This window comes from Penicillium taxi, assembly GCF_028828555.1.
Source record: "Penicillium taxi strain IBT 34144 chromosome Unknown utg000005l_segment0_segment0, whole genome shotgun sequence".
Lineage (NCBI taxonomy): Eukaryota > Fungi > Ascomycota > Eurotiomycetes > Eurotiales > Aspergillaceae > Penicillium > Penicillium taxi.
In genome coordinates this window covers 265,231-291,695 of record NW_026643207.1, presented here as the reverse complement: position 1 = coordinate 291,695, position 26,465 = coordinate 265,231, and the positions used below count along the sequence as shown (strand labels likewise).

Below are 26,465 nucleotides of genomic sequence, written 5' to 3'. Positions count from 1 at the left end.
AATGGCGGAGTGAGTTTCTTAACCGGGTGGTTTTGTGTCCTCGCTATATTCCGGCAATTGGTTGCCTCCCCTTTTTGGCTGCTGGATAGAGAAGCTATACTCTTCTCTATTCCTATTTTCCTCTTCGTCTCTCTTTGTCTTTCACTTCTCTCGCGCCAGGATATGTTCGCTGTGACGTGGGCTCAGCTATGATTTCAGGCCGTGCATATTAATTGTAAAATAGACTCGAACCGAAGACCTTTGAGTCTTCGTTGGTGATTAGCGTTAGTCTAATGTTCATTATGCGGAAAATATGATGAGTGATTTTTCCATGTTTATTCGAAGGGCTCATTCGATACATCTACTTAGGTAGGCGGGGGTTACGTGGGTTAAGTGATAATTGCCGCCTCATTGCATATCAGACTTGGGGCTTGCAGGAATTCAGATAGTGACATAGGGCTTGCTCTCCTCGGGAGCACCCATCGTGTGGTGCATAGATATCTTGCATGTGATCTGTATACTCCCTAACCTTGGCACCAGATAACGTCTACTACCTAGGTATGGAGTGTTTGAGTATAATTCAATGAATAGGTTAAACTTCACCAAACCGAAAACGGGGGGAACAGACAGTCAGTATATTTCACTCTTTTGGAATGGAATCCGCCTGGGGCCGAGACAGACCCATTCCACGCCCAGGCACGTAGTACATACTACAGAGAGTATGGCCTAACTACAGGACAAAGTGCTCCGCAAGCCTCACTGTACGACCAACTAGGCCTTTGCGACTGTTGAAGCGGTGATTAATTTCTATTTCTATTCTAGTTTATTTTATCAGTATGGGTGGATATCTTGCTAATCTAATGAAGTGATTGAATGGGGCCGGGGTATTCCGTTCATTATTCCCGTTATCAAGTGTGCATGATTGTCCTAATCTTGAGTGGGCGCAATGTGGAATGTGAGAAGGCTTGATCAGGGCCATGCCGGCAGAGCCCTATACGACTTCTCCCAAGATTTTCTTTCATTCGACTTCCTTAGTTTAAAGATTAACGATTACGATGAAGGATGAAGGAGTGATAAGATAGAAATAAAGTAGAGTCCAGACCATGACAAGTCATTGAGTTTGGCGCTTGCTAAAAACGGATGTAAATGGAGGATCAGCCCCTTTGAGAGAAGCCAATTATAGTCAGGGGTTGGTATATTACTGTATCATAACAAGAAAAAGGAGGAAAGAGTGACTTGTATTTAGTATGTAATGCCGCATATTACGTCCCGTACTTTGCCACACTCACCCTGTTTCATTACTGTGCCAGAACGGTATTTTACATAACTCGCCTGCAGCTTCCAGGTGATACTGTATTTACAGTACCAGTAAGATATTCATTGTATTGTTACCATTCAACATCAAAGCCCTAACTCATTTGATGTACTCGATGAGGCCCATCGTTGAGGTTGAGCTTATTTTCCTATGCTGCTTCAGTTCAATGACAATAAAGTCTTTATCTCGTCAATGACCTCAGTATCGTCAGTCATAGTTAATTAGCTAGGTATACTAAAACTTCATAGGAAAATGCCCACGAAGTGAGTATTTGTGAATTGCATTCGAATATGCCAAGCTGTTTATTTATGGGAATTAAGATTATACGTCATACCTAGGTAGCTATCGGACAATGAAATGTTTAAGCTAGCAAGCTCCCAAAGAATAATTAACCAGCTGCTCAGTGGCAACTCTATTGAATCTATTGCACTCCAATGCTCACCTTTTCTCTCGGCCCTGAAATTCACCTTCAAGGCCCTTTCTCACTTTCACATCTACTTCACTGTCTAATTCGCTTGTGTCCTAAGGCACCAGTGTTTATACTCTCTAAAAATGAAATTTCCTCCTACTAACTATCCGGTCCCCAAGCTGGTGTCATCATTTATAACACTAAACCGCCTAGCTGCTCACCAAACCCGTTTCAAAAGTAAGGCACCTGACATTTCAGAGATCCCCTAATCGTCGTGCAATACCACAATATCAGACTTCATGGCCGCAAAGACAGCTCAATTAGAGGACGAAACGTCCTACATCACCGACGTCAGGGAAGGATTAGATGAGGCAAACCCCAATGGGGCCTTCAACAACGCTGAGTACTGTCAGAAAATTAACCCTGGACCCACACGCTCCAGTCAATCTCATCTACTCTGAGCATTCTCAAACGCTAACGACGTGATGGACTGTTCGTAACCTTGGAACCTTCCCAGGTTGAACCAACAGGTATCTAGGTACTCTTGATATATCTATATGTTCTCAGTACTGCAATGTATCAGGTTGCATACCTTACCAGGAGAACAAAAAGGCTAGCACCACAGCTGGAAGTCGTTACTCGTGTGTAACTGGCGAAAGACGTCGAAAACAAGATTTCTGGGAACCATTCTGCCTCTTCTCTTCTTGACTCAATCGACCGTCGACTCAAAGCACTTGAGCTAGCGAAGAAAATTATAACTTGACTACTTATGGGTACAAAAATTAAGAGCTTAGACCTCCGCGTTTTGCTATCGACTCTCCCAAGTTGCGTCGACTACATCCGAAAATCTTATACCACAGCTCTGTAGATGAGATGTTTTGCATAATTCAGAGAACACCCAGAAAGACATTCAGAATATGGTCTACGGCAGTGAGAACCACTCTACTGGTGTTGTGACATTAATGTTCCTCCATGGATGTCAAAAGTGCTGCTCAGCACTATCAACAGGTTTTCATTTCGGAGATCCGCCGATATTGCCCATTTCAGTGAGTGGCCGACATTAACCCAGCCAGTGCCCCATTGCTCGATGACGATAACGTGTCTGATGTTCAGAGTAGTACACCTTGTATCACAGAATGTCTTCCGGCATGGCATCTACGGCGATGAAGCTTCTTTTGCTAGTGATTTCGAGTTTTAGCTGATTTTGAGGAAATTTCCATGGATCTGATGGTCATAATATGTAGCCCTGAGGTAATGGAAATGATCAACATCAGAAAATTGGAAGGAATCAACCTTGGAATCTTCATTGAGTGTGTGTGCAGATACCTGGAGATTTCTCAATGTTTACTGCTACCGCAGCACAGAATGCTGGATCAGAGAACCTAATCTTGGAGAAAGGACCATTCGAGTATGTTTATACCACTGTAAACTGGGCTGAAAGCTAGCTAAGCTAAGCTGGTTACATCCCGGTTGCTATCAATTATCCAACGCTAACATTTCATTCCCATGATTGATTTCAAGACTCATCGATGAGAGGAAGAGCTTTTGATTCTCCCGACAACCAACCATTCGAAGTTCATGAAGAACATTCGGTCACTTTAATAAACGACACAAATGAGCTCATTTGTGAGTTCTAGATGTCTGATATTGCCAATTTGATCATCTAAAGCGGGAGGGAGATCAGGCTAACCTTGGAAAGAATATTAAGACAGTCCCATGATATTTATATTCGAGTTTATAGATATATTGTACTAATTCGAAGATTATACAAGTCCTTTATAATACAGTAATTGATACGTATAGATAATACGGTTCCAGTATTGTAATCACCGGAATGTGGATTTTACCGTCTCATCCACCACTCAAAATGCCCAGTTGTCACATGACTATAAGTGGGGCGTCACCTCCGACCTTTCCTTCTTAGGTACCCTCGCTCTTCCCCCTTCTTTTCTCTCAACCCTGCGATCCTAAAACGCGTTACTCGATTGGGTATCTACGATTCCCTTCCCCTTTTGGCTAACTTGCCTTTCCACTTCCATTTTTAACTTCCTCCCACCATCTCTTTCATTATGGCTGACATGTCTGCTGTCGGTGATGAGAAACTCTCTCCCGTTCATGATGACCTGCAACAGACCGGTAACGGCGACAACCGCGGCACCAAGCGCAACCGCATGAGCGCGGAGGACGACGACGATGATGATGACAAGCCCGGCCGTGAGCGCCGCAAGATTGAAATCAAGTTCATCCAGGATAAATCGCGTCGCCACATCACTTTCTCCAAGCGTAAGGCGGGTATTATGAAGAAGGTAATAAGCTCCCCTCCTCTCCCCCGCAAGACTCATAAACAAACCATCGCGCGTCGGACTTGCTTCTCTTTACCTCTTCACTCAATGACTTACACTAACTAATATTGCTATAACACAGGCTTACGAACTCTCCGTCCTCACTGGCACGCAGGTGCTGCTGCTGGTCGTATCCGAGACCGGATTAGTTTACACTTTCACTACCCCCAAGCTCCAACCCCTCGTCACCAAGGCTGAGGGTAAGAACCTCATTCAGGTAAGTTCGGTTGACTTGACAAAACAGCCTGTTTCATGAAGCTAATGCGGGGTCAATATTAGGCTTGTCTGAACGCGCCGGATCCTACTACCAACGAAAATGGTGTTGATCCCGTCGATGTCCCCGCCGAGGCACCCGAGGACGTGGCCCACAACAACGTGAACGCGCCCCAAGCCAGCATGCCCCGTCCAGGCATGCACCCTGGTTACATGACCAATGAGCAGCAGCAGCAGATGGCGTACTATCAGAACCTTCAGCAGCAACAGCAGGCTAATGGTCAGTACGCCGGCATGCCAGTGGGCAACCGCATGCCCCCGCAGCACCAACCTACGGCTTAAATTCGCGCGCAAGCGCTTGTGGACGGGGCCCGTGCTATTGCGTCTTCCTTATGTTTTCCTTGCTCCCGCGCTCAATATCTCGCGTTCATTTGATACCCGTCCGTCTCTGCTGATCCATCTTCCTCCTATCCCCTTCATCTCCTCTCATAGAACTGCCGATGTGTCTCCGGGCATGCTCTGCTTTCTTGAACTTGTGAAGTGTACATTGTCAAAACACCCACGCTGGATTTTCCCAGCTTGCCTGTCTTTGCCGAAGTTTGGTTGTTTCTGGTCTCTTTACTTTTGAACTCGAGAAAGCGGTGGAACGGAAAATCAACACCTCCCAGCTTCTAGGTAATGAAGTCAAAATCCTCTAAAAAATACACGAACACAAAAAACCCTTATTTCCAAAGCCCCCTTCCAAGAGACCAAAAGAGCGCAAGCACGCAAAACTGGGGTTCAACGCTATTCCTGGCTGTTTATTTTCGCCTTGTCCCCTCCACTTTTTGTTTTCCCCTTGTTCCCTCCACCGCAATATCTGGTGGAGGTCGGTGGTGTTCGAGGTGCATTGATTTGTTGGCGAAAGTGATTCTTGCAATGCTATTTTATTGTCTTACTTTACTCGCAAGTTGGAAGCATACGACTTTGGTTGATCTGGTTTCCATTCTTCTTTCCGTCTAATCTCAACTTGTTGTCTTTTTAAAACTCCCCACGGTGTAATTTTGGCCAGTATTTCAGTATTTTCCCCGCAGCTCCACAGGTTTTTGTATCTGTTATCGAAAAACAATAAGCTGTTTTGGTTTCAGGAACGTCGTCAGGACATACCTTGTAGCCTTCTCTCGACCTTTCGTAGATGCAATTTCCCTGGCTCATAATCTTCAATCTTCTGAGGACTGTTCATCCTATCGTATGACTAAGAATTAGATAGCTAACTATCTACGGTTCAATCTTTAAGTCAATTGAACCATGGATGCTCAGTGCCCAGGTAGGAATGGCTCCCGACTACAGATTCATGGCGGATCCACTTAGGCACAAGCAGAAATAGATCGACAGATATACACTTTAAAGTTACAAATAGGGACACGTCCAGGAAGGATTGGATTAGTTGTGTGCAAGTTAAATATCCATTAGACATGAAAGCCGGAAAGTTATAGCGGCCATCCACGCCGACTAGTATGCCAGAGAACAAAAAGAACAAAGGTGGTATCGTAGTATGTTTAACGGGGTTGGGAAACCGGTTCAAATGACTGAAGACAATAGATTTTTCAGTCTGTATTCGAAAGATGCAAAGAAAAGAAATGATAAGGTGAGTATCTCGCTTTGGAGAAGCGGATTTCTAATGTACAGGGCGGTATCATGGGTTGAAAGAAACAGGCAGAAAGAGAGGGAAACAAGGAGGAGATAGAATGAGAGGAATATGACGAGAAAATGGGGATAAGAGTGTCTTATGTCATTAGATATTTCGAGAATTTCAAAGTTCCAGAATCTGAGAGGCCGAAAATAATTCAAGATCTGTATAAGTCGTGGATTGCTCCAATCATAATGACGATGGGGGCTTCGCAAGCCCATTGATATCAGCGTGATCCGGTATTCTTCGAATCCATGGGAGGCTATCGGTCTGAGGTAAAAGAGAAGAGTATGCACCGTCTTGCGCGTCGGCGTCGCGGTCAGGGAGACTTCCCGCCTGCGGGTTCCTCCATGGCCATCGAGGTAGATATTGGCGACCATATTGCCAAGCACCATGCAGCGTCCTCCTCGAGCCCACGAGAAGACTGGCTGAATTTTCCCGGGCCTGGGGGGACGCTTGAGGTTCCAAATCGTCACCCTGAATAGTTCCGTATCCGCTATCTTGATCTGGTCGTCTGCGCTGCGATCCCGTGATGATGGCCCAAGGTGTTGAAATACGTCGCCATGGACTTTCTTGAGATATTTTACGATTGCGGTGAGTCCCTCTCTGTCTATTATAAGACATTGGACCAACAGTTAGATGGCGCTTGAGGCCATTCAATGCCGCGCCGCTCCCGGGACTCCCCCGTATCTGCTCGGTGGCAGAACGCGCTAGAGGATGGGCAAAGTGGTAGTCAGAGTCATCCAGTTCAGCCCAAATGGATGCGGCGTTGAGATCGGCCGCCTCATGTCGATTGAGGGGTGGAATTACTGGAAGACTAGGTGCTCGAATTCGTGGGAACCGGGCACGACTGTTGCCTTGGAGCAGCGGCTCGCGTTCTCCAATCCACGATTCTTCATCGCCGGCACTATCCAGTAGGCCCGAAGATGTCGGCGAGTGCTCCTCCACAACTGCCATTCCAGGCCCAAGACCTGTCTGTGTGGACCCTACAACGGTAACGCCTGCATGACTGTCAATGTCTTCTAGCCGCCAAGACAGACAAAGCACGCCACCTAAGAGAATGATTGTTCCCAATGCGATGAGGCCCGCATGGAACCCCGTTAATTGAGAGGCCTGACGAAAGTAGATCAGGCCGTCAAGGATGGCAATAATGTTATAGATGCAAAACACAAAGGGATATAAAACACTGGTGCTGCATAACTTGAGTCCCCGATGTAAGAAATAAAGTTGAGTCAGTGCCATTCCGATCAGCATTAGCAAGATCACCCAAGACTGCCAATGGGTAAATTGATTATCGCCATTGGCAATTGTCCGAACCAGTAGCTCCACCGCTGATTTGGCCAGCAAAAGCGAGTGGGCTGACAAAATTCCGCTGACAGATCCATAACACATCCCTCGGATCAACTTCATCCGATTATGGCGCCGCTGTTGATGCTGTTGATGGGATGTGAAATGGCTGGGTATCACCCGCGACCCAGGCAAATACATCAACAACTTTGAGCCTAGTAAAATAAGAGCAACTAGGAGGAGTGTCCCACCCATCCAAACGCAGAACGCTCGACGTTGCAGAAGATACAACAGCTGAGCCAGAGTATGGGCAGGCTCTCCGATGGCCCCAAAAGTTGCAATCAAGATTGCACCGATACATACGAGGAAGGTGCCTATAAATGAATAGCGGGTGAACGGTTCACCGAGTATGATAGTGGCAAATATGGTGTTAAACACAAGTCCAGACTGTTGTATTCCTTGTCAGTAAAATGGGCGATTTAGATTGGGAATAAGCTGTAACTGACTGCCTGAAGTGTGGAAAGGACTGGAAGCGGTAGTGTTGTAATCTGAATGGTGCTGCCAACAATGTTGGATATGACAAACATGGCCATTCCCAGTTGCCATCGGCGGCGCTTGTAAGGTGGTCGGCGCACATCATGTGTGGGTTTCTCGTCTTCAAGCATGTGAGACTTGCGCTGAAGGGTAAGCCCGATGGCCTGTAGGCTGGTCGAAACGAGTCCAACAAAAATACCGACCTGTTGAGTATAATTTAGCAGCTGTATCCAGCGTCGTTATAATGCGAACACACTCACCGCGACACTGCCCTGTGGCGATAAGTCACCTAAATTGCCCATCTTGGCGAATTGTACATTGGACGGAGACGGGATGAAGCCTAAGAGCGCATTACCTGAACTACCGAAGGATATATGCCATTATGGTAGGAGGGAAACTCGAGGGAGAACAAGGAGCCCAGGGATGCTCAGTGAGGGGATAGGGTTGATTTGAGAACAGGTGACGAGGGGATGGGTTGTTGCGGAGAGACTGGCCTTGGCGCCCGCCCGCATCAGATCGAGAGAGCAGCGAGAGCTAAATTGGGAACACCACTCCCTTTCATCTCCCACGTCATTCAACCCAAACACCACCAACTCTCCCCATTCAGAATTATCTGAATACCACTCACCATGTCACAGAATCATGCTCTCTCCGATGACCAGGTATGTCTCTAATGCTACCTTGTGATCGGCTGTTCCCATTGTGGCTAATCTTCTCGGGGGTTATCATTAGGTCGCGGGCGAACTTCGCAAGATGACCGCCTTCATCCGACAAGAAGCTCTGGAGAAGGCTCGTGAGATTCAACTGAAGGCCGACGAGGAGTTCGCAATTGAAAAGTCCAAGCTTGTGCGCCAAGAGACCGCCGCCATTGACACGCTGTACGAGAAGAAATTCAAGCAGGCTGCCATGTCGCAGCAGATCACCCGATCGACTCTAGCCAACAAGACTCGTCTTCGCGTTCTCGGTGGCCGTCAGGAGCTCTTGGATGAGCTTTTCCAGAAGTCTCGTGAGAAGGTTACCACCGTGGCTGATAGCGATAAAAAGAAGTACCAGACTATGCTACAGGGACTCGTCCTTGAGGGATTGTATTACCTGAATGAGGATAAGGTGTCTGTCCGCTCCCGGAAGAAGGACTACGACATCACGAAGAAGGCCATTACGGAGGCGGCTAAGGAGTTTGAGAAGAACGTTGGCTCGGAGGTAACTGTGACCCTGGACGAGTCGGAGCCATTGCCTGAAGGATCGTAAGTTTGAATCGAGGTTATTCCAGTTGATATTGGAGTCTATTGGCTAACCTGGTGCAGCGCTGGTGGTGTCTTCATTATAGGCGGCCAGGGTAAGATCGAAATCAACAACACCTTTGAGGAGCGTCTGCGACTACTGGAAATTGACGCTCTGCCTGCCGTGCGAGAAACCCTCTTTGGAAAGAACGAGAATCGACGATTCTACGACTAGGAATTGTTTCGAATATGTCCCACATCTTTCGCCGCCATGAAACTCTGCTCGTGAGAGTTTTTCTTGTTTTATAGTTCTCGGGCTCTTTCTACTATTTGTTTTGAGCTTGCTCAATAGACAGGAGGGTTCCTCTTGCACATCATACATTCGATCTGAAATATGCCAACTCAATTTTCATGAGCGTTTCTAACTTCCATAACTTGAGAAATTTCGGTAATCAAAAGAGTTGCTCCGCGCTATGGTTGTTCATACAGGTCATCGCAATCATCACAGGGGCTTCAGTAATAGATTCCCCTCGAGCATGTCATAATTCTCGCACAACGTAAACAGCATCACTATTGGTCATGTCCCCGAATGGGGATGTTGGTGCCATCCGAATTTGTGGGCTGCCATTTGTCCTTGAACAACATACTGGTGATTTTTCGATCCTTTTTCTCAGCCGTTTCGAAAATGCCTCTGGGGGGTGGAGGTTTTGTGCGAACAGAATATAACACCCGAGCCTGCAATGCATCTAGAGCCTCTTTGGCAACATATCGTTTGAGATTCGAAGCTCCGGAATCCTCGATTGACCCGAATAGTCGCTTGACCTGGAATACAAACATATCAACCACAGAGTTGAACTCTGCTTCCGCATTTTCTTGTCGATAATTCAGATCCAACAAGGAGGTGTTGACAACGACTTCGAGAAGTTTGGCTAAGGCAGCTAGCTCACCGTAATCATAACCAGCCCGTTTTGCCATGGACAGAGACGAATTGAAGCGGTCATCCTCAACCAAAAATAAGGTGAGTCGCCTCAAGTCGAGAACTTGTTCAGGAGATTCAGTCAATGGACTTGGACTTCGGAGTAAAAATGAGACGGCCAGTCGGAACCGTAAAAGAGATATCCATGTTGCTGTGGGTAAGATATTTTGCAATAGCCGGCTCTGGAACTCGGCATCTTTAATGGTTTCGTAAGCCGTAGTACAGATTCGACGTTCCTACGTTAGTTAGCGGCGATTCCTATGATGATTAAATGACGGTCCTTACTATATTTTCGCACTCGTTGTCCGGTACACTTTCTAGGAGACCACTAAGGCAACTTTGCAACTCTGAGCCGATAACGCTATCTTCAGTCAACGACACGTCGAGCGTCATCCTAAAAAGAATCTGGATTGCAGTCTCTAGGGTATCTGGAGAAAGGCTGGTTACTTGTTAAATATGGTATTTCAGAGCGAGAAAGAAAACTCACGATTCAGCCAAGTCTCGAAGCAACTGGAAAGTGGATAATAGGATCGATCGATCTTTCGGTCGGGACACCTGGTGTAGCTCTACAGCTAATGGTCAGACGGTTCATTTGGGATGAACATAGTTGAATTGTGTCTTACGTTCGGGAGGATCTTGAATAATCGGTTGGGAGAGATCTAATGCGCTAGACTTTGCTCCGAGGTGTCGAAAGAGATCAATTATGTCGTACGGACGAATAAGCGAGCGTAGGTGGACTGAAGGTAGTTGCTGTTGTCATGGTCAGCTAAAGGTATGTTGGCCGCGAAGATATGGTTGACAAACTGCTAATATCCGACAATAAGCTTGTCTCAGCTCCTTGAGAGGCTCAATGGATACTGTTGTCATATTAGATATTTATGTGGGATGTATTTCAGGGATCATGACAGACCGGATCGAAAGATCCATATGATGAGTTCATCTGGCAATCGTGCTATTGGTGAGGCAAATTCCAAGATTCCAGACTGGAAAGTGCGTGCCCGAGACGCGGGATCTGCAAATAGAATCAGCTTGACTATATGAAATTTACATATGCTATACTTGATCGTACCTCGTAAGATAGACGTATATAGTCTTTGGTCAAGTAGATTCACAGGGAATTTTGGTGCTGCCGGCGTTATAGGTGATTCGTCCAAGAAGCTCCAGGTTCGATCATGATCCAGAGCTTCAGTTCTTCGCAGCGCATCACGTAGGCGTTGCAATTCCCCATCATTCTCATTGTCACCAAGAGCTGAAATCAGCATGGTTTCCCGGTTCTTTTGTACCCCATCCTTTTCCAGCTCAAGTCGCTCCTTGTCCCAGGTAGACTTTAGTTCGGCCACCTTCGCTTCAGTTTCATTGTCATCTAGTGCAGCATGTACAAGCGAATCAAGTGAGTTTCTGTATTTCGGTGTCGATAACTTGGTAAGCATCTTCGGGGCTGACCAAAAAGCAGTTTTGGGGCCCTTGGGATCATCTTGCGCGGGCTTTTTGAGTTTCGTGGGAAAGAATACGGCCTCCAGTGAGCTGACAGAATCCGAATCTTCGTCATCCGAGCTTTTCACCATCTCTTTACCGCCTTTTACAATGCGCTGAGAGGAGTGAATGCTCTCATTGAAGGAGACCGGCGGAGTCGACTCGCGGTCTTGGAGCAGTTGCTCTGACGAAATCCCGCCGTCATCACCACCTTTTAACAACTGCTCTGACAAAACTTCCGGGCCGTCATCACCATTCTCAAACGACTGCTCTGACAAAAATTTCCGGGCATTATCCTCAGTCCACTCAAACAAAGTCTCATCCAGTTGATTTTGTGCTTGCTCGTCGTCTGAATTTAAATTTATCAGCACTGGCTGAATCTTGGAGGGCGGCGGACGGGGAGGATTTTTTTCTGGCGTACGGTCCTTGTTGATTCGTGAGAAGGGTGGTCTGTTGAAATAGTCATATATTGGAATCTGCTTCTTTGGGCCAGGTTCCATGATGTGGTTGATAGAGATGTTATTTTTCATTGAGACCGCGTCGCGTCTTCGAATGCGAAGTCACGTGATGTTACTGATTGGGATTCATGAATCAAACGGTTTGAAAGGAAGCGCTATTTCTTTTTATTTAGGATCCCCACTGTAATGAGACCTGTCTTTGAATATTACATTACTATGGTTTCTTTGTGACATTCTCTCTTGCAGCGTTGAACAGTGAACCTTGGAATGTCCGAGCACTCTCTAGGTATAGATTGATAAACAAATTTTGGCAACCCTTGATACCAAGGTAATCTTCGAACCTTGGAGGCAGACTTCAAAGGTTACTTGTCTTTACCCGCCATATTGAGAGTTGTTATGTTTCTAGAAATTCAGGGGCTAGTTATAATACCTAGTTACATCCATGGATATCGAACTGATTCAGTTTAATGATCTATATATTTGATAGATAAAGGGTTACAAAATACTGACCCAAGGATCAATACCTAATACCATGACCCGTCATGGTACTGGCTACCTGTTGTGGTTATGAATCAATGGATTTAGTTGACAGGACTTCCTGCAGATGTTCCATTTAGAAATTGATTGTGAACTTTCTGATGATATGACGGGAAGTGGGATTCGAGGCTGAAGTTACCGAGTAGCCTTGTAAGCAATGTGAAACCGTTGCAGATCTGCATAAATATGTACCAGTGGACCCGAAGTTGACCTGTGAAGGATTTACCAAATCATGCGTTCCAAAGGGTCCAAATTTGTAGTCTAGGCCACTCCTGAGTATTGAGTATTCCATGAAATACGAGAAAGATAACAAAGAAAAGGGGGTGCTTAACTAAGTATATTTTTTTTTCGTAGAAGATTTGCATAAGTCCGAGGCCGAGGAACGGATCTCTAAATTATCCGAAGTGGATCAGGACGCTCGTGCCGTGTTTATTGGCGGTTTCAGGCTCGATGCTCCGAAGATATGAAATACTGTGCGTCTGCGCTGCGGCCGAAGAGGGCTTTAACATTTTGACCTTTCACTCTTTGAGACGCTCTTTGACCCTTGGACTTCAGGATTGGGTACCAGTGCTCCTACTAGTCTTATACTTCCAAACATTGTACGGTCATATGGAGGAAATGAAGTACTTGAAGTACTTGTACCTTGTGTGTAGATCCTGGAAAGTCTGCAAAGTGGGGGCAATCCCCTCTTTCCATCTACGGCATCCTAAGTAGTCCTACACATATCCAGCCCCTCTAATCCTAGTCCCTGTGCTTCCGAGGTCTTAGGGCGTCCACTATTATTAAGTAGTAATCTGTATGACGAACTATAACCCCAGGATACCGCTGCACTGGTTATGTCCAGGTGGCTGTGTACATAACGAATATTCAATAGTACGAGTCCTCCGTTCCTCCGTTCCTCGTTCCCTCCGATTCCGACTATTTGAAAGCAAAAGGGGTGTTTTTGGATTAAGGATTTTATAAGAAGAACAAATGGAACATTCATAGAATGGTTCCAGGGCTATCATCAGGAAGAAAGCAAAAAAGAATGGACCCGTCAAGTTCCGAAATAGTCCCTCTATTGCCACTGTCAGAATCAGGAATTTACGAAAGAAATGGGTTGAACCAAAATGGTTTATAGACCGGAACGCGGCTTGTTAACTCCGTACAGATACAGATCTTGGAGTCCGCTTTAGGTACACGTGGTACGAATATACACTTTATATACAGATCTATACACGATACATATCAGATGAATGTCAATCTGACTGAGATTTCAGGGATGAAATTTACGATAAAATACATACCATGCAATATTTTCTTATACTATGTACAAATCTTAGAAAGTGCCAAGAATTGAAGGGCCAAGAGCCCGCTTACAAACCCGGCATGCGAAGTAAACTCGTAAATCTCAATACACGGAAGATACATGGTTCCACTTCCAGTTAAATCCTCCATACTCATCACTCTCACTACTACATCTTCATCTTGGGTCTCTTCCAAAAAGTAATAATAAAAATTCCCCTCCCGCATCCCTCTTCTATATTTGCTTCCCTTTATCGATCTTGCATGGCCCCGGGTGGGTTCCTTTCCTTCACATCTACGACAGATCGCACCCCTTAATTGTCGATAGCCCGCTCGAGCCGCCCTGGTACACGCAACGGTCTCGTTCTACCCTTCGAACCTTCCCTCTCCCTCAAATTAGAAGCACCTTTTGATAAAATTTGGAAAACAAACACTTGAGGCTGAATCGGACGAGACGTGAGGACTGGTTTCCGCCACCCGTACCTGCTGGTCCATCTTCCCCCCCAAGTCCTTCCCTCAAGTTTTATGCTCCATTGGGGTGTAATACCAGCCTAAATGGCTTCTGTACAATTTCCAGAGGAGAACAACAACCTCGAAGCCGTTGAGAGTGAGATTAGAGAGCTCCCCAGCAACATCACAAAACCGGTCAAGCGACAAAGATGGGCCACCACGCGTGAGGCCGGCTCCGGCGGCATGCGGAAACGTGTCTCCATTATCGATCGCTTTCACAAGCGCCATGAGATGAGAGAGGAGAAGCGAAAGTCGAACATGACCAATACAACTGGGACGACCGACATTTCCACAGATGAGGCGTCCAAGGGCGCAAATCGAACAGTCTACTTCAACGTCCCGGTTCCTGATTCGGATCTCGATGAAGATGGTCAACTAATCCATGACTACCCAAGAAATAAGATTAGGACCGCCAAGTATACAGCGTTGACGTTTGTGCCGAAGAACATTTTCTTGCAGTTCCACAACATCGCCAATATCTACTTCTTGTTCGTCATTATTCTCAACGTAGGTTACAAACTCCCTAAAAATAACTTTATTGACGAAGCTGATGAATCATTTCTTTTCGGTAGTGTTTTTCCATCTTCGGTGCCAATAATCCAGGTCTGAACGCTGTCCCACTGATTGTAATTATCGCCATCACCGCCATCAAAGACGCTATCGAGGATTGGGGACGAACAGTCTCCGATAATCAAGTGAATAATTCGCCGGTTTATAGACTAGTTGAATGGAGTAATGTGAACTCTACCGAGGACAACATTGGAACATGGCGCAAGTTCAAAAAAGCCTGTACTCGTGGTGCGATTTCTTCCTACCGTGGGATCAAGTCCCTATTCGTCAAGAAAGCAGCACCGAAGGATGACGGAGACGAGCGACAGAATTCGTTCGCTGATCCACGAGCTTCGATTTACACACAACGCGATTCCCTAGCCATTGGCGAGGCTGCCATCCCCATGACTGACGTTCAAGCCGAGGCTCGTGAAGACTGGCCAATTATTGATAACAAATTTCTATCCCCCGACAGCGCAGCGCGCGATAGTACTCAAACGATTTCGCCGGACAAGAAGACTGGAAGTGTCATGGATCCGTCCAAACAGACCCCCGGCACCGCTCGATTCAAGCGAGACTACTGGAAGAACATTCAAGTCGGTGACTTTGTTCGATTATACAACGAAGAACAGATTCCCGCCGACATCGTCATTCTTTCTACCTCTGATCCGGATGGCGCCTGCTATGTAGAAACTATGGGGCTGGATGGAGAGACCAATTTGAAGGTCCGCCAAGCTCTCCACTGCGGCCGCCAGGTCCGTCATGCCCGGGACTGTGAAAAGACCGAGTTCACCATTGAGAGTGAGGCACCACATGCCAACCTGTACGCTTACAATGGTGCCATCCACTGGCAACAACACGACCCGAACTATCCCGACGCACCACGCAAGGAGATGGTTGAACCCATCACCATTAATAATCTTTTGCTTCGTGGCTGCTCTCTTCAAAGTACCGAGTGGGTTCTCGGTGTGGTCGTCTTCACCGGTGGTGACAGTAAGATCATGCTGAACTCCGGTGAGACTCCTGCCAAACGTGCACGTTTGGCCAGGGAGATGAACTGGAATGTCATTTACAATTTCATCATCTTGTTTATCATGTGCTTGGTAGCAGGTATTGTTAACGGTTGCGCGTGGGCCTCCGATGACAAGTCCTTAAACTTCTTCGACTATGGATCTTATGGAGGTGTTCCCTCTGTGACTGGTATTGTCACGTTCTGGACGGCTCTTATTTTGTTCCAGAACTTGGTTCCGATTTCGCTGTACATTTCTCTCGAAATTGTTCGGACCATCCAAGCAGTCTTCATTCACAGTGACTTGTTCATGTACTATGAAAAGCTGGGCCTGTATTGCGTGCCTAAATCTTGGAACATATCGGATGACGTGGGACAAGTGGAATACATTTTCTCTGACAAGACTGGTACCTTGACACAAAATGTCATGGAGTTCAAGAAGGCGACGATTAACGGCGTGTCTTATGGTGAAGCCTACACAGAAGCACAAATGGGTATGAGGCGCCGTGAAGGGGCTAATGCAGAAGAGGAGGCTGCCATAGCTCGCGAACAGATTGCCGCCGATGGAAAAATAATGCTTCAGATGCTTCGTCGCCTACATGACAACCCCTATCTTCGTGACGAAAACTTGACCTTCATCGCCCCCAATTTTGTATCTGACATCGAAGGAGGTTCCGGAGAGGAACAGAAGAAGGCTACGGAGCATTTCATGCTGTCCCTCGCCATTTGTCACACCGTTATCACTGAACACACCCCTGGTGACCCCCCTCAGATTGAGTTCAAAGCACAATCCCCTGATGAGGCCGCCTTGGTCAGTACTGCCCGAGACTGCGGCTTTACAATTCTTGGTCGTTCTGGTGATGACCTGCTTCTGAACATAATGGGTGAGGAACGCACCTACACCGTCCTCAACACTCTTGAATTCAACTCATCTCGAAAGCGAATGAGCGCCATCATTCGCATGCCTGATGGCACCATTCGCCTGTTCTGTAAAGGTGCCGATAGTGTTATCTATTCCCGTCTAGCTCGTGGAAAGCAGCAGGAACTCCGACGCAAGACCGCCGAGCATCTTGAGGAGTACGCCAAGGAAGGGTTGCGAACATTGTGTGTTGCCGACCGACTGCTTAGTGAGCAAGAGTATCAGGCCTGGAACAAAGAACATGATATTGCAGCTTCCGCAATCCACGACCGTGAGGAGAAGTTGGAAAAGGTCTCTAGCGAGATTGAACAAAACCTGATGCTTATTGGCGGTACTGCCATCGAGGATCGACTGCAGGATGGTGTCCCAGACACCATTCAGCTACTGGCAGATGCTGGTATCAAGTTGTGGGTTCTCACTGGTGACAAGGTCGAGACTGCTATCAACATTGGATTCTCATGTAACCTTCTCAACAATAACATGGAATTGATCGTCCTCAATATCCCGGAAAACAAACCTGACCAAGCAGCTATGGAACTTGAAAATCACCTTGGAACATTCAACCTAACCGGCTCTGACGAGGAGCTCATCGCTGCACGCCTCGACCACACGCCACCAGCACCGACGCATGCAGTCATTGTCGACGGTGAGACCCTCAAGATCCTTCTTTCCGACGAATTCAAGCAGAGGTTCCTATTGTTGTGCAAGCAGTGCAAGGCTGTCCTCTGCTGTCGTGTCAGTCCATCTCAGAAAGCAGCCGTCGTCAACATGGTCAGGCATGGTCTCGATATCATGGCCCTTTCAATTGGTGACGGTGCTAATGACGTGGCCATGATCCAAGAAGCTGATGTGGGTGTTGGTATTGCCGGTGAAGAAGGTCGACAAGCCGTCATGTCCTCAGACTATGCTATTGGTCAATTCCGATTCCTTCAGCGCCTTCTCCTCGTCCATGGAAGATGGTCCTATCGTCGTCTCGGAGAGTGTACCGCCAACTTCTTCTACAAGAATCTGGTGTGGACTTTGGCTCTCTTTTGGTACTGCATTTATAACGACTTCGATTGCTCTTACCTTTTCGACTATACCTACATTGTCTTAGTCAACTTGGCCTTTACCTCACTACCAGTCATATTCATGGGTATTTTCGACCAGGATGTTGACGATAGGGTGTCTCTGGCGGTTCCCGAGCTATACATGCGGGGTATCGAGCGCAAGGAGTGGTCACAACTCAAGTTCTGGTTATATATGGCCGATGGTCTGTACCAATCCGTCATTTGCTTCTTCATGCCATATATGCTCTATCAAGCAGCCAACTTTGCTAGCGACAACGGCCGCGATGTCAGCGATCGATCTCGCATGGGCATTTTGGTGGCAACTTGCGCCGTTATTGCTAGCAACACCTACATCATGATGAACACCTACAGATGGGACTGGTTCACCTGTTTAATTAACGGTATCAGCTCACTCCTCATCTTTGTTTGGACCGGAATTTATTCATCATTCACTTCCTCTGAAACATTTTACAAGTCCGCCGCCGAGGTCTATGGATCGTTCAGTTTCTGGGTTGTCCTGCTTGTGACAATTATGATCTCCCTGCTCCCTCGCTTTGCCTATAACGCTGTCCAGAAGGTGTTCTTCCCCCTCGACGTTGACATTATCCGCGAGCAAGTCACTATGGGAAATTACAAGTATTTAGAGGAATTAGAGGAAACGTTGGTCGTGCCCACAAAGCCCGGTGATGTATCTGCTCTATCTAGTGACCAGTCTGCAGCTTCTTCAGACCTGTCCAAACCCATCCAACCGTCGATGAAGCAAGATGATGATGCCTCCTACTATCCAGCTGCGGAAGTCTTCACCCACAACCCCCGCAGCCAAAATGGAAGCAATGGGACCAACTACACCGCTAGCTTGGATCAGAACCCAAGGCCCCAGTCCGTAGATTTTGGGCGAACTCGTGACCGGACTCGGCATTCCTTTGAGCGAGCCCGGCATAGCTTTGAACAAAGCAATGATTTCACATCTGCAGCCATGTTGCAAAGAGTGGAATCCCGCCATCATGAACCATACCAGGAAGCTATCAATGAGAATTTACACGAGGATCCATTCCGAGAGCATGATGCAAACATGATATAAGGCAATAAGTCTCATTGCCCACCCCTACTCTGATGACGCTTTCTATTTTCTTTCTGTTGGGTCGGCCCTTTACTTCTTCTAGTGCTTCACTCTTATTCACGAAACATATGCTGCGTCTCCCTTTCAAGTCCATTTCCCCCTTTTCCCTTTCTCCTCTCGTACCATTCACAGCTTTGATATTCCCCTGATAGAAAGCAGGCGTTTGGCATCTTATTTTTTGGTTGGAGGCTCGGTGCATCATTCAGTTTTCTCTTGTCTGCCTCATTCCTCCATTCATTTTATTCTGCCGGGCAAATCTCATCGGTTTGCTTTTCCCCCTTTCACTCCTGCTCCTTCCCATGTTTGATATTGATTTTTCAACCGATGTACAAAAGCGTGCCCATGAAAAACATGCAAGACATCCTCCCTCACATTTGATGGCTTCTTTGTGATTATCTCCATTGAATTTTAATTATTCGTCTAGTGTTGTGAAGGAGCAGAGCCAGAGATAATTTTCATGTACTCTATTCAATGCCCTATTTAGGAAAGTACCTTACCGATATTCCATCAATCAAGATCCCTTTAGTAGACTGTTTGTTTTATTCCATGATCATTCATAGGTTAGACAATGTAATTATGCCTTGGTAAATTGATAGGTAATCCTTACCCTTAGGTTCTCCAGGGCTCGGCCACACCAGTTGACGTCATTTCCACTTACACGGCGACGCGTTGTGCTGTCTCACCGCCCATATCATAAATAGGCCCAAGGTTGTTTTCTGCCAGTCTAAAGTGATTTCCTATAAACACCTTCACCTTTGTTGACTCTTCAACTCTCCCACCTCGCATAAATCTTTCTCGACACTTTTTTCCAAGTACACCACCCAAACCATCTCAGATTCGAAATTTGACAACGTGTACTTCTGTATAACTTGTGAACGTGCGCGACAATCCATTTCATAGAAGAATTGGCAGCGTGCGCGAAATCCAGTTCATAGGAGAAAATGGCTTCCGCTCCCTTCTCTTAAGCCTCGACTATTAGTTGAAACACCGAGATCCCTCACTCTTGGACTTGCCGAGCAGGCTATGAGTGGACTTGAGATCTTTGTTTGAACCTACAATCTTCCTTTGTGAAACTGTGATCATGGAGTATGTGGATGCAATCAGGTAAGTACTCATATGTCAACGCAATTCCAATAGCAGCAGGATATAACCGATCATGCTTTAAATTAGAGAGCTCAAGGGTCTTCCCGAAGAAATCCATTTGTTCTGTCCAAGACAAAACGCTACAGATTATGACCGTTATGACGATTTGACCCAAGACAACAAGGATGAGCAGGGCAGGACCATCAAGGATGTGGTGGAGGAGGCTACAGCCCGTAAACAAAAATTCCTTTCTTGCATGCGAATACTGGCATACAATGCCGATGGCGTGGAAGAATTGCAATCCTGGGTCCTGGGCAAATTAGATGACACATTGGAGAAGTGTGACCTCTGTATCATGCAGTACTACACCGGCAAGATCTGGCTTATGGACAAGCTCAGTCAAGAGGGTTACCAGGAAGAAGAAATCGAGGAATTCTCTCGAAGAATAGACGAGTTGGATATCAAGCGCATTACTCGGAATTTGCCCACAGCAACTCTGCAGCTACAAAGTGTTCTGCCCCAGAAAATCGCACTAGATACCTTGGATCGCGCTGCACTGCTGTCCATCTTCGAGACTTTGAGCTGTGAGGCCATGCTAAAGAGCGAGGACCTCCTTCAAAATCATTTCGATCTGCCGTTCAAGCTTATCCAGACCAGGCGGGCGTTGAAGATCTCAGAATATGTTCCGGCTGTGACACGCTTTCTATTTGATTCGAATCAGACTCGCAGCTTCTGGGCCATCTCGTCATGGACTCGATACACCCGCCCTCCAACCACTCTTGAATTTGAATGGGCTATCCGAGATGCACTCCTTGTTGCACTGCGGGCTGCCTCCCAGCAACCGCCGCCGGCTATTATCATCCAGAGGTTGTGGCGTGGCATGCAGCTCATTGTGAAGAGACTGGATAAGGAGCAGATCACTCATCAACTCCGTGCTTTAGAGATTGATCCATGCCGCCTAACCGTTGATCACTTACATATCCCAACTCCGGGATTGCGATATCTCCTCAACACCATACAGACACTCTTAGAGAAAGCACCCACCGTGTTTTGGGATGCCATGCAGACTATCTCCCCCCAGGCTATCATAGAGCATACCTTCCACAACCCTCAGTTTCACGCATTTTTAATGCAGACCGCAGACGGTGAACCGTATGAGAAGTCTGCACTACAAGACATGCTCTCATGGATCAGCCCGTTTCTAGCGTCACTCAAGGGAGCTCGTCAGCCATCGGCATGTAGGTCTTTAGCCGAGAGATTGTTGAAAAGTCTTCAAGACACAAAGTATCCGAACCGGGCTCGATATTATTGTTTCCTCGAAGGTCTAAAAAGCCTTCTTGGTACTCTTCGTATCTTCACGGACAACGAAAATTCAAGAAGCTCGGTCGAAAAAGTCGTCCTGAGCGAAACCATGGATGCTCTGATTGATACTATCGACATCATATTAGAGCCGCCAACATTTTCTGTCGAACAAGGGCGACAGAAAGAGATTAGTTCACTATGCATGGACGTCGTCCGTAATACATTAGCCCTAGAATGCCAGTCATTGAAGAGTGACTATGAAGTCATTCTCAAGCATGGTACCTTGTCTCATGGCGTTTCAACTTACTCAGCCCCCATTTGGGATGCCGTCGTCAGGAACCTCCGGAAGGACAATCTTCCCCTGTCAACGTCGGCATTGCTGGCCATTCTCCCCCTAGTGGGCCTGGAAAAGTTCACCTCGAAGGGCGGGGCTAATCCAGAAAAAACCAATTTCAACATGATCTATGGTCATCTCATCCATCTATCATGTCAGATCATTGAGCGTCTATCTGAATTCCCGCCTGACCATTTGAATATACTCTTTCAAAGCCAAGACACGTGTAGTGCTCTGATCTCCACCCTTTTCGCTGCCGACCTGAACACCTACCAAACGGCTGTTGATCTGATCAAGAATGTTAGTGGTCAAGCTGCCCGACGAGATGCTATCTCGTATTTGCTGGAGTCCTCATTTGTTACGACCATGTATGGTATCAGTTGGTCTTTGCGCCGAATTTCCAACATGAAGACATTTGCACCAGCACCAAGAATGCTTCATGCTGGGACTGATATTGTCGAAATCTTGTGTAACGATCAGACTGGTATGCTTCGCACGCGTAATTTGGTTGATCGTCGTGAGGTTGCGGCTCTGCAAAAGCTTTGGGAGTTTTTATGGCAAGCGCTATCGACCATATTCAATGAGACTGAGGCCTGGCACCTGCGCGGCAACGAAAAATCAGTTATGCTGGAGTTTTGCCGCGACACTATTGAATTTGCCAACTTCCTATTTAAACAATATGCCGTTTTCGTGGGTGCTATAGGGGATGACGAAAAGTCAGCTTTGGATTTCTTGAAGTCGCCCACAGCCACGATGAGTGCAATGGTAAAGTGGCTGCGACTCAAGGACGTCTTTCTAGCCGGCACCTTGGTTGATCTTGTTTCGAAGCTCTTGCGACGCTTGGGAGAAAAGCATGTGACAGTCAAGCCAGATGCATTAAGATTCATTGAAGGAGTTGCAGTGGATGGCTCAGTCAAAACGATTCTCACTTCGGTTGAAAAGGCAGAACTCGTTCGGTCACTTGAATCATATTACAAGAAACCAATCGTCACCGCGTCCACCGCCGCTCTCAAAAAGCAGAGTTCAATCACATCCTTCACCTCAACCACTACTCTTTCTTCTTCCTCTCCCCATCACCCGATTGAAAAAGACCTGGACAACGTCTCTGCTATCACTCACCTTGAATTCTCTCGTTCAGTTGAGCTGAATAAAGCCCGCGTCGCATCCTCTGCGAAAACGAAACCTAAAACAGCCCCAGTCAAACCCTCAGCTCCTATCAGACGTGCCCCCACCAAGCCCGATTTGAACGCCGCTGCTAGCTTCCGTGAGAAGCGCGAGCGTGAGAAATTGGAAAAGAAGAAGCGGGACTTGGCTGAGAAGGCACGACTCACCAAGATACGCACTTCAGCTACGGGCCAGACTAACGAGGCAGGCTCTGGTTTGAAGAAGATTGGGGCATTGGGTAAAGATCATACAATTCCGCTTGATAGTATGATGGTCTCTTCTGGATCTGACACAGATTCAGAGAGTGAAGACGAATTAGACAAAGAGTTATTCGGCGACAAATCTAAGAAGCAGAGTACCGTTTTGGAATACGAACACAATAAGAAGATGGCCTTCCAGCAGCAACCCGTGAAAAAGGCCAAACTCTCGATCAAGGACGTGCGTGCTCGTCTGGCCCCAGACCTTTCATCTTTGCAGCATACAATTCTCGGTTGGGATTACCATGAAACCGGTGAACTCCCCCCAAACTTCACTCATGACTTAGTCCAGGTTCAAGGCACTTACCGCGACGCCCGTGAATACAAGCGGGTGTTCGAACCCCTTCTTCTCTTGGAAGCTTGGAATGGCCTCCAACGAGCAAAGGAAGAAGTCACCGAACCTTTCGAGGTCAGCATAGAGTCACGTCTTAGTGTCGACATGTGGATCGAATTCAGCACCAAGCCGCTGAGCAAGTCGGATAAAGATAAAAAAACGTTCATCGGTGAAGGTGACGTGGTAATCTTTTCCGCTTCCAGAAACATGACCCAAGACTCTTTCGAACCCTACATCCTCGCACGTGTTAAAAGCGTCAACTACCGAAATGGTAAGCAGGAGGTGACATATCGCACGAACCCTGGGCGCAACCCATATCTGGCGAAATTGGGGCCAAATTCCAAGGCGTGGGGAGCCAAGGTCACCAGCTTGACATCGACGGAGCGCGAATACGCTTCCCTCGTGTCATTAGAGTACTATGATTTGTGCTCTGAGCTTCTCATGGCCAATCCTTCGCCTATCCTGAAATATGCCGACACTACATTGCAACCATTGGTTAAAAATTACGATGTTAACGTCGCCCAAGCCAAGGCAATCAAGTCGGCTCTTGACAACGATGGATTTACTCTTATTCAAGGACCTCCTGGTTCTGGAAAAACCAAGACTATTACAGCGCTTGTTGGTGCTCTCCTGACCAATGTTCTCGCCGCACGAGGTACAACCACCCTTATATCGAAAGGGGGGGTCCGGTAGTGGCGCCTCGCGAGGCGTGAGTTCGAAAAAGCTCTTGATCTGTGCACCCAGTAACGCCGCTGTTGATGAGATTGTTCTCCGATTGAAGAACGGCATTAAAACCATGCATGGCCGTACTGAACAAATTTCAGTCGTTCGTCTGGGCCGAAAGGAGGCTGTGAACTCGAAAGTGCTCGATGTGACACTTGATCAGATGGTTGAAAATCGCATGAACACCAACACAAAACCATCCGGGCCTCCAGTCGACATGGCGAAACTATGTGCAGAGCACAAAGAAATCTGTAATCAGGTGAATGCGGAATGGCAGAAGTTCAATGAGTGCCGGGAGAAAGGCCTATCAACTGGTCTTACAATGCCTAAAATTGATTCTTTGAAAAAGAAGAAAGCACAACTGAGCGCCATTATCGATAAAACCAATGACAACATGAAGACACAGACTCGCAATAATGATATGCAGAGAAAGGCAATGCAGCAAGAGATTGCTAGGAAGGCTGATGTCATCTGCACCACCCTCAGCGGATCTGGTCACGATATCTTTCAAACCTTGGATTTGGAATTCGAGACGGTCATCATCGACGAGGCTGCTCAGTGTATTGAGATGAGTGCAATGATTCCTCTCAAGTACGGCTGCTCGAAGTGTGTTCTTGTCGGTGATCCTAAGCAGTTGCCCCCAACTGTTCTCTCGAAGAGGGCTGAGAAGTACGAATTCGGGCAAAGCTTGTTCGTCCGCATGCAGAAGAACCACGCCGAGGACGTTCACCTTCTGGATGTGCAATATCGTATGCACCCAGACATCAGCAAATTCCCCCGTGCCGCCTTTTATGATGGAAAACTTCTGAACGGTCCCGACATGGGTGACCTCCGATTGCGTCCTTGGCACATGAGCGAACTACTCAGTCCTTATCGTTTCTTCGACGTTCAAGGCATGCAACGTAGTCTCCCTCGTGGCCGCTCGTTGGTTAACCAGGCAGAGCTGGATGTTGCCATGCAGTTGTATGAACGGCTGATCAAAGACGTTCCTGGCTACGATTTCGATAATAACATTGGTATAATCACTCCCTACAAGGGTCAACTCTTGGAGATGAAGAGCCAATTCGCTAGACGATATGGTGAAGAGATTCTGGACAAAGTTGAGTTCAACACCACTGATGCTTTCCAGGGTCGGGAGTGTGAGATCATCATTTTCTCCTGTGTCCGTGCCTCTATGAATGGTATTGGTTTCTTGGATGATATTCGACGTATGAATGTCGGTCTCACTCGAGCCAAGTGTTCGCTGTGGGTTCTCGGTAACTCTGAAGCTTTGATGCAGGGCAGGTTCTGGAATAACCTCATTGAGGATGCGCGAGAGCGAAAGCTCTACACCACCAATCTTGGTAACCAGCTACAAAAGCCGCAGTCCATGAGCTTTCATCCCCTTGTGATCAAGGCTAAGACTGTCTTGCCAGCCCCTAGCCAGATATCACCAAAGGGCCAGCATGAGACTCGTGAAGTCCGAGTCTCTGCGGATCTCGGTGGTCCCCTGGACAGAGCGACTGCGGACCGACCCCAGGTCTCGCCGACGATCCAGGGTCGTCGAGTCTTAGCCTCTCTGGACTCTCTCGGCGGTCCCTTGGATGGATTGACTGCCCCAGGCCAGGGCCAGCGCCAGGTCTTGCCGACAGGCCAGGCCAAGATTCGTGAAGTCCTAGTCTCTGACTCTCTCGGAGATCCCCTGGGTGGAGTGACTACCATCCAGGATAGCGACTGTAGCAAGCGAAAGCGAACAGACTCGGTTTCTAGTGAGTCCACTGGCTCTAAGACCGCTGGTACTAATTCCGCTGGCCCCAAGTCCTCTAGTATGGATGCTCCTGGTCCTCCCAAGAGAATGCGACCCAAGAAACCAGTGGACCCGTTCATTCGGCCTAAGCCTCGCCCCCACGGAGGACACAAATAGTTGCTTGTTAGAAAAACTGCGTCTGGTCAACAGAATCAGACGTAGTAAGGTCATAAGTATCATTCTTATCGATAGTTACTAGCCATAGTTGGTCATTTTCTCAACAATCATATTGAATATGAAGCTGCGCTGTAGAGGGTTTGGATATAGATAGCCTGGTAGATTAACACAGGACTAAAATGAGACCTTGGGACGTGTAGGAGTGAAACAGAAGTGAGTGTGCGCCTAAGACGAAACCCATGATGAATGGGAAGTGAAAGTAAGTCAAAGTGAAATGGAATAATACATGGATGGCTAGCATAGCTAGTTATTAGCATTGAGTGCACTAATATATTGAAGTGGAATGATGATCCATCTGCCGCCTGGTTACACTCAAATAAAGAGACTACACTTTGACCTAAGTATTTTAATCATTTATAGCTCTCAATAATAAAAAGTGAATTCTAACAGTGCCCATTCAATGTGAGTGACTTCGGTATTAGACTTCCGATTTTTACTTTAATGTCCGTTTGC

The 26,465-nt window shown here is 47.0% G+C and overlaps 6 protein-coding genes across 6 annotated transcripts; 4 read left to right on the top strand and 2 right to left on the bottom strand.

Annotated features, from left to right (window-relative positions):
• Nucleotides 1-3,772: 3,772 nt before the first annotated feature.
• On the top strand, nucleotides 3,773-4,600 carry N7495_007467 (Transcription factor of morphogenesis MCM1; the record flags this gene model as incomplete). The annotated part of the gene is made up of 3 exons (XM_057210118.1): nucleotides 3,773-4,009; nucleotides 4,128-4,262; nucleotides 4,325-4,600. 3 exons carry the CDS (start codon nucleotides 3,773-3,775, stop codon nucleotides 4,598-4,600), a joined length of 648 nt encoding a protein of 215 aa, XP_057059661.1.
• Nucleotides 4,601-6,116: 1,516 nt separating this feature from the next.
• Nucleotides 6,117-8,050, bottom strand: N7495_007466 (uncharacterized protein; the record flags this gene model as incomplete). Its single annotated transcript, XM_057210117.1, has 3 exons — nucleotides 6,117-7,661; nucleotides 7,721-7,951; nucleotides 8,009-8,050. 3 exons carry the CDS (start codon nucleotides 8,048-8,050, stop codon nucleotides 6,117-6,119), a joined length of 1,818 nt encoding a protein of 605 aa, XP_057059660.1.
• Nucleotides 8,051-8,377: 327 nt separating this feature from the next.
• On the top strand, nucleotides 8,378-9,203 carry N7495_007465 (H(+)-transporting V1 sector ATPase subunit E; the record flags this gene model as incomplete). The annotated part of the gene is made up of 3 exons (XM_057210116.1): nucleotides 8,378-8,410; nucleotides 8,481-8,992; nucleotides 9,053-9,203. 3 exons carry the CDS (start codon nucleotides 8,378-8,380, stop codon nucleotides 9,201-9,203), a joined length of 696 nt encoding a protein of 231 aa, XP_057059659.1.
• A 335-nt stretch (nucleotides 9,204-9,538) lies between these two features.
• On the bottom strand, nucleotides 9,539-11,917 carry N7495_007464 (uncharacterized protein; the record flags this gene model as incomplete). Its single annotated transcript, XM_057210115.1, has 8 exons — nucleotides 9,539-10,180; nucleotides 10,230-10,383; nucleotides 10,432-10,510; nucleotides 10,568-10,694; nucleotides 10,749-10,801; nucleotides 10,855-10,956; nucleotides 11,014-11,766; nucleotides 11,839-11,917. The coding sequence occupies 8 exons, from the start codon at nucleotides 11,915-11,917 to the stop codon at nucleotides 9,539-9,541; spliced, it is 1,989 nt and encodes a 662-aa protein (XP_057059658.1).
• A 2,334-nt stretch (nucleotides 11,918-14,251) lies between these two features.
• On the top strand, nucleotides 14,252-18,813 carry N7495_007463 (uncharacterized protein; the record flags this gene model as incomplete). Its single annotated transcript, XM_057210114.1, has 2 exons — nucleotides 14,252-14,713; nucleotides 14,779-18,813. The coding sequence occupies 2 exons, from the start codon at nucleotides 14,252-14,254 to the stop codon at nucleotides 18,811-18,813; spliced, it is 4,497 nt and encodes a 1,498-aa protein (XP_057059657.1).
• Nucleotides 18,814-19,933: 1,120 nt separating this feature from the next.
• On the top strand, nucleotides 19,934-25,952 carry N7495_007462 (putative tRNA-splicing endonuclease; the record flags this gene model as incomplete). The annotated part of the gene is made up of 3 exons (XM_057210113.1): nucleotides 19,934-19,956; nucleotides 20,023-24,015; nucleotides 24,071-25,952. 3 exons carry the CDS (start codon nucleotides 19,934-19,936, stop codon nucleotides 25,950-25,952), a joined length of 5,898 nt encoding a protein of 1,965 aa, XP_057059656.1.
• Between the last annotated feature and the right edge of the window lie 513 nt (nucleotides 25,953-26,465).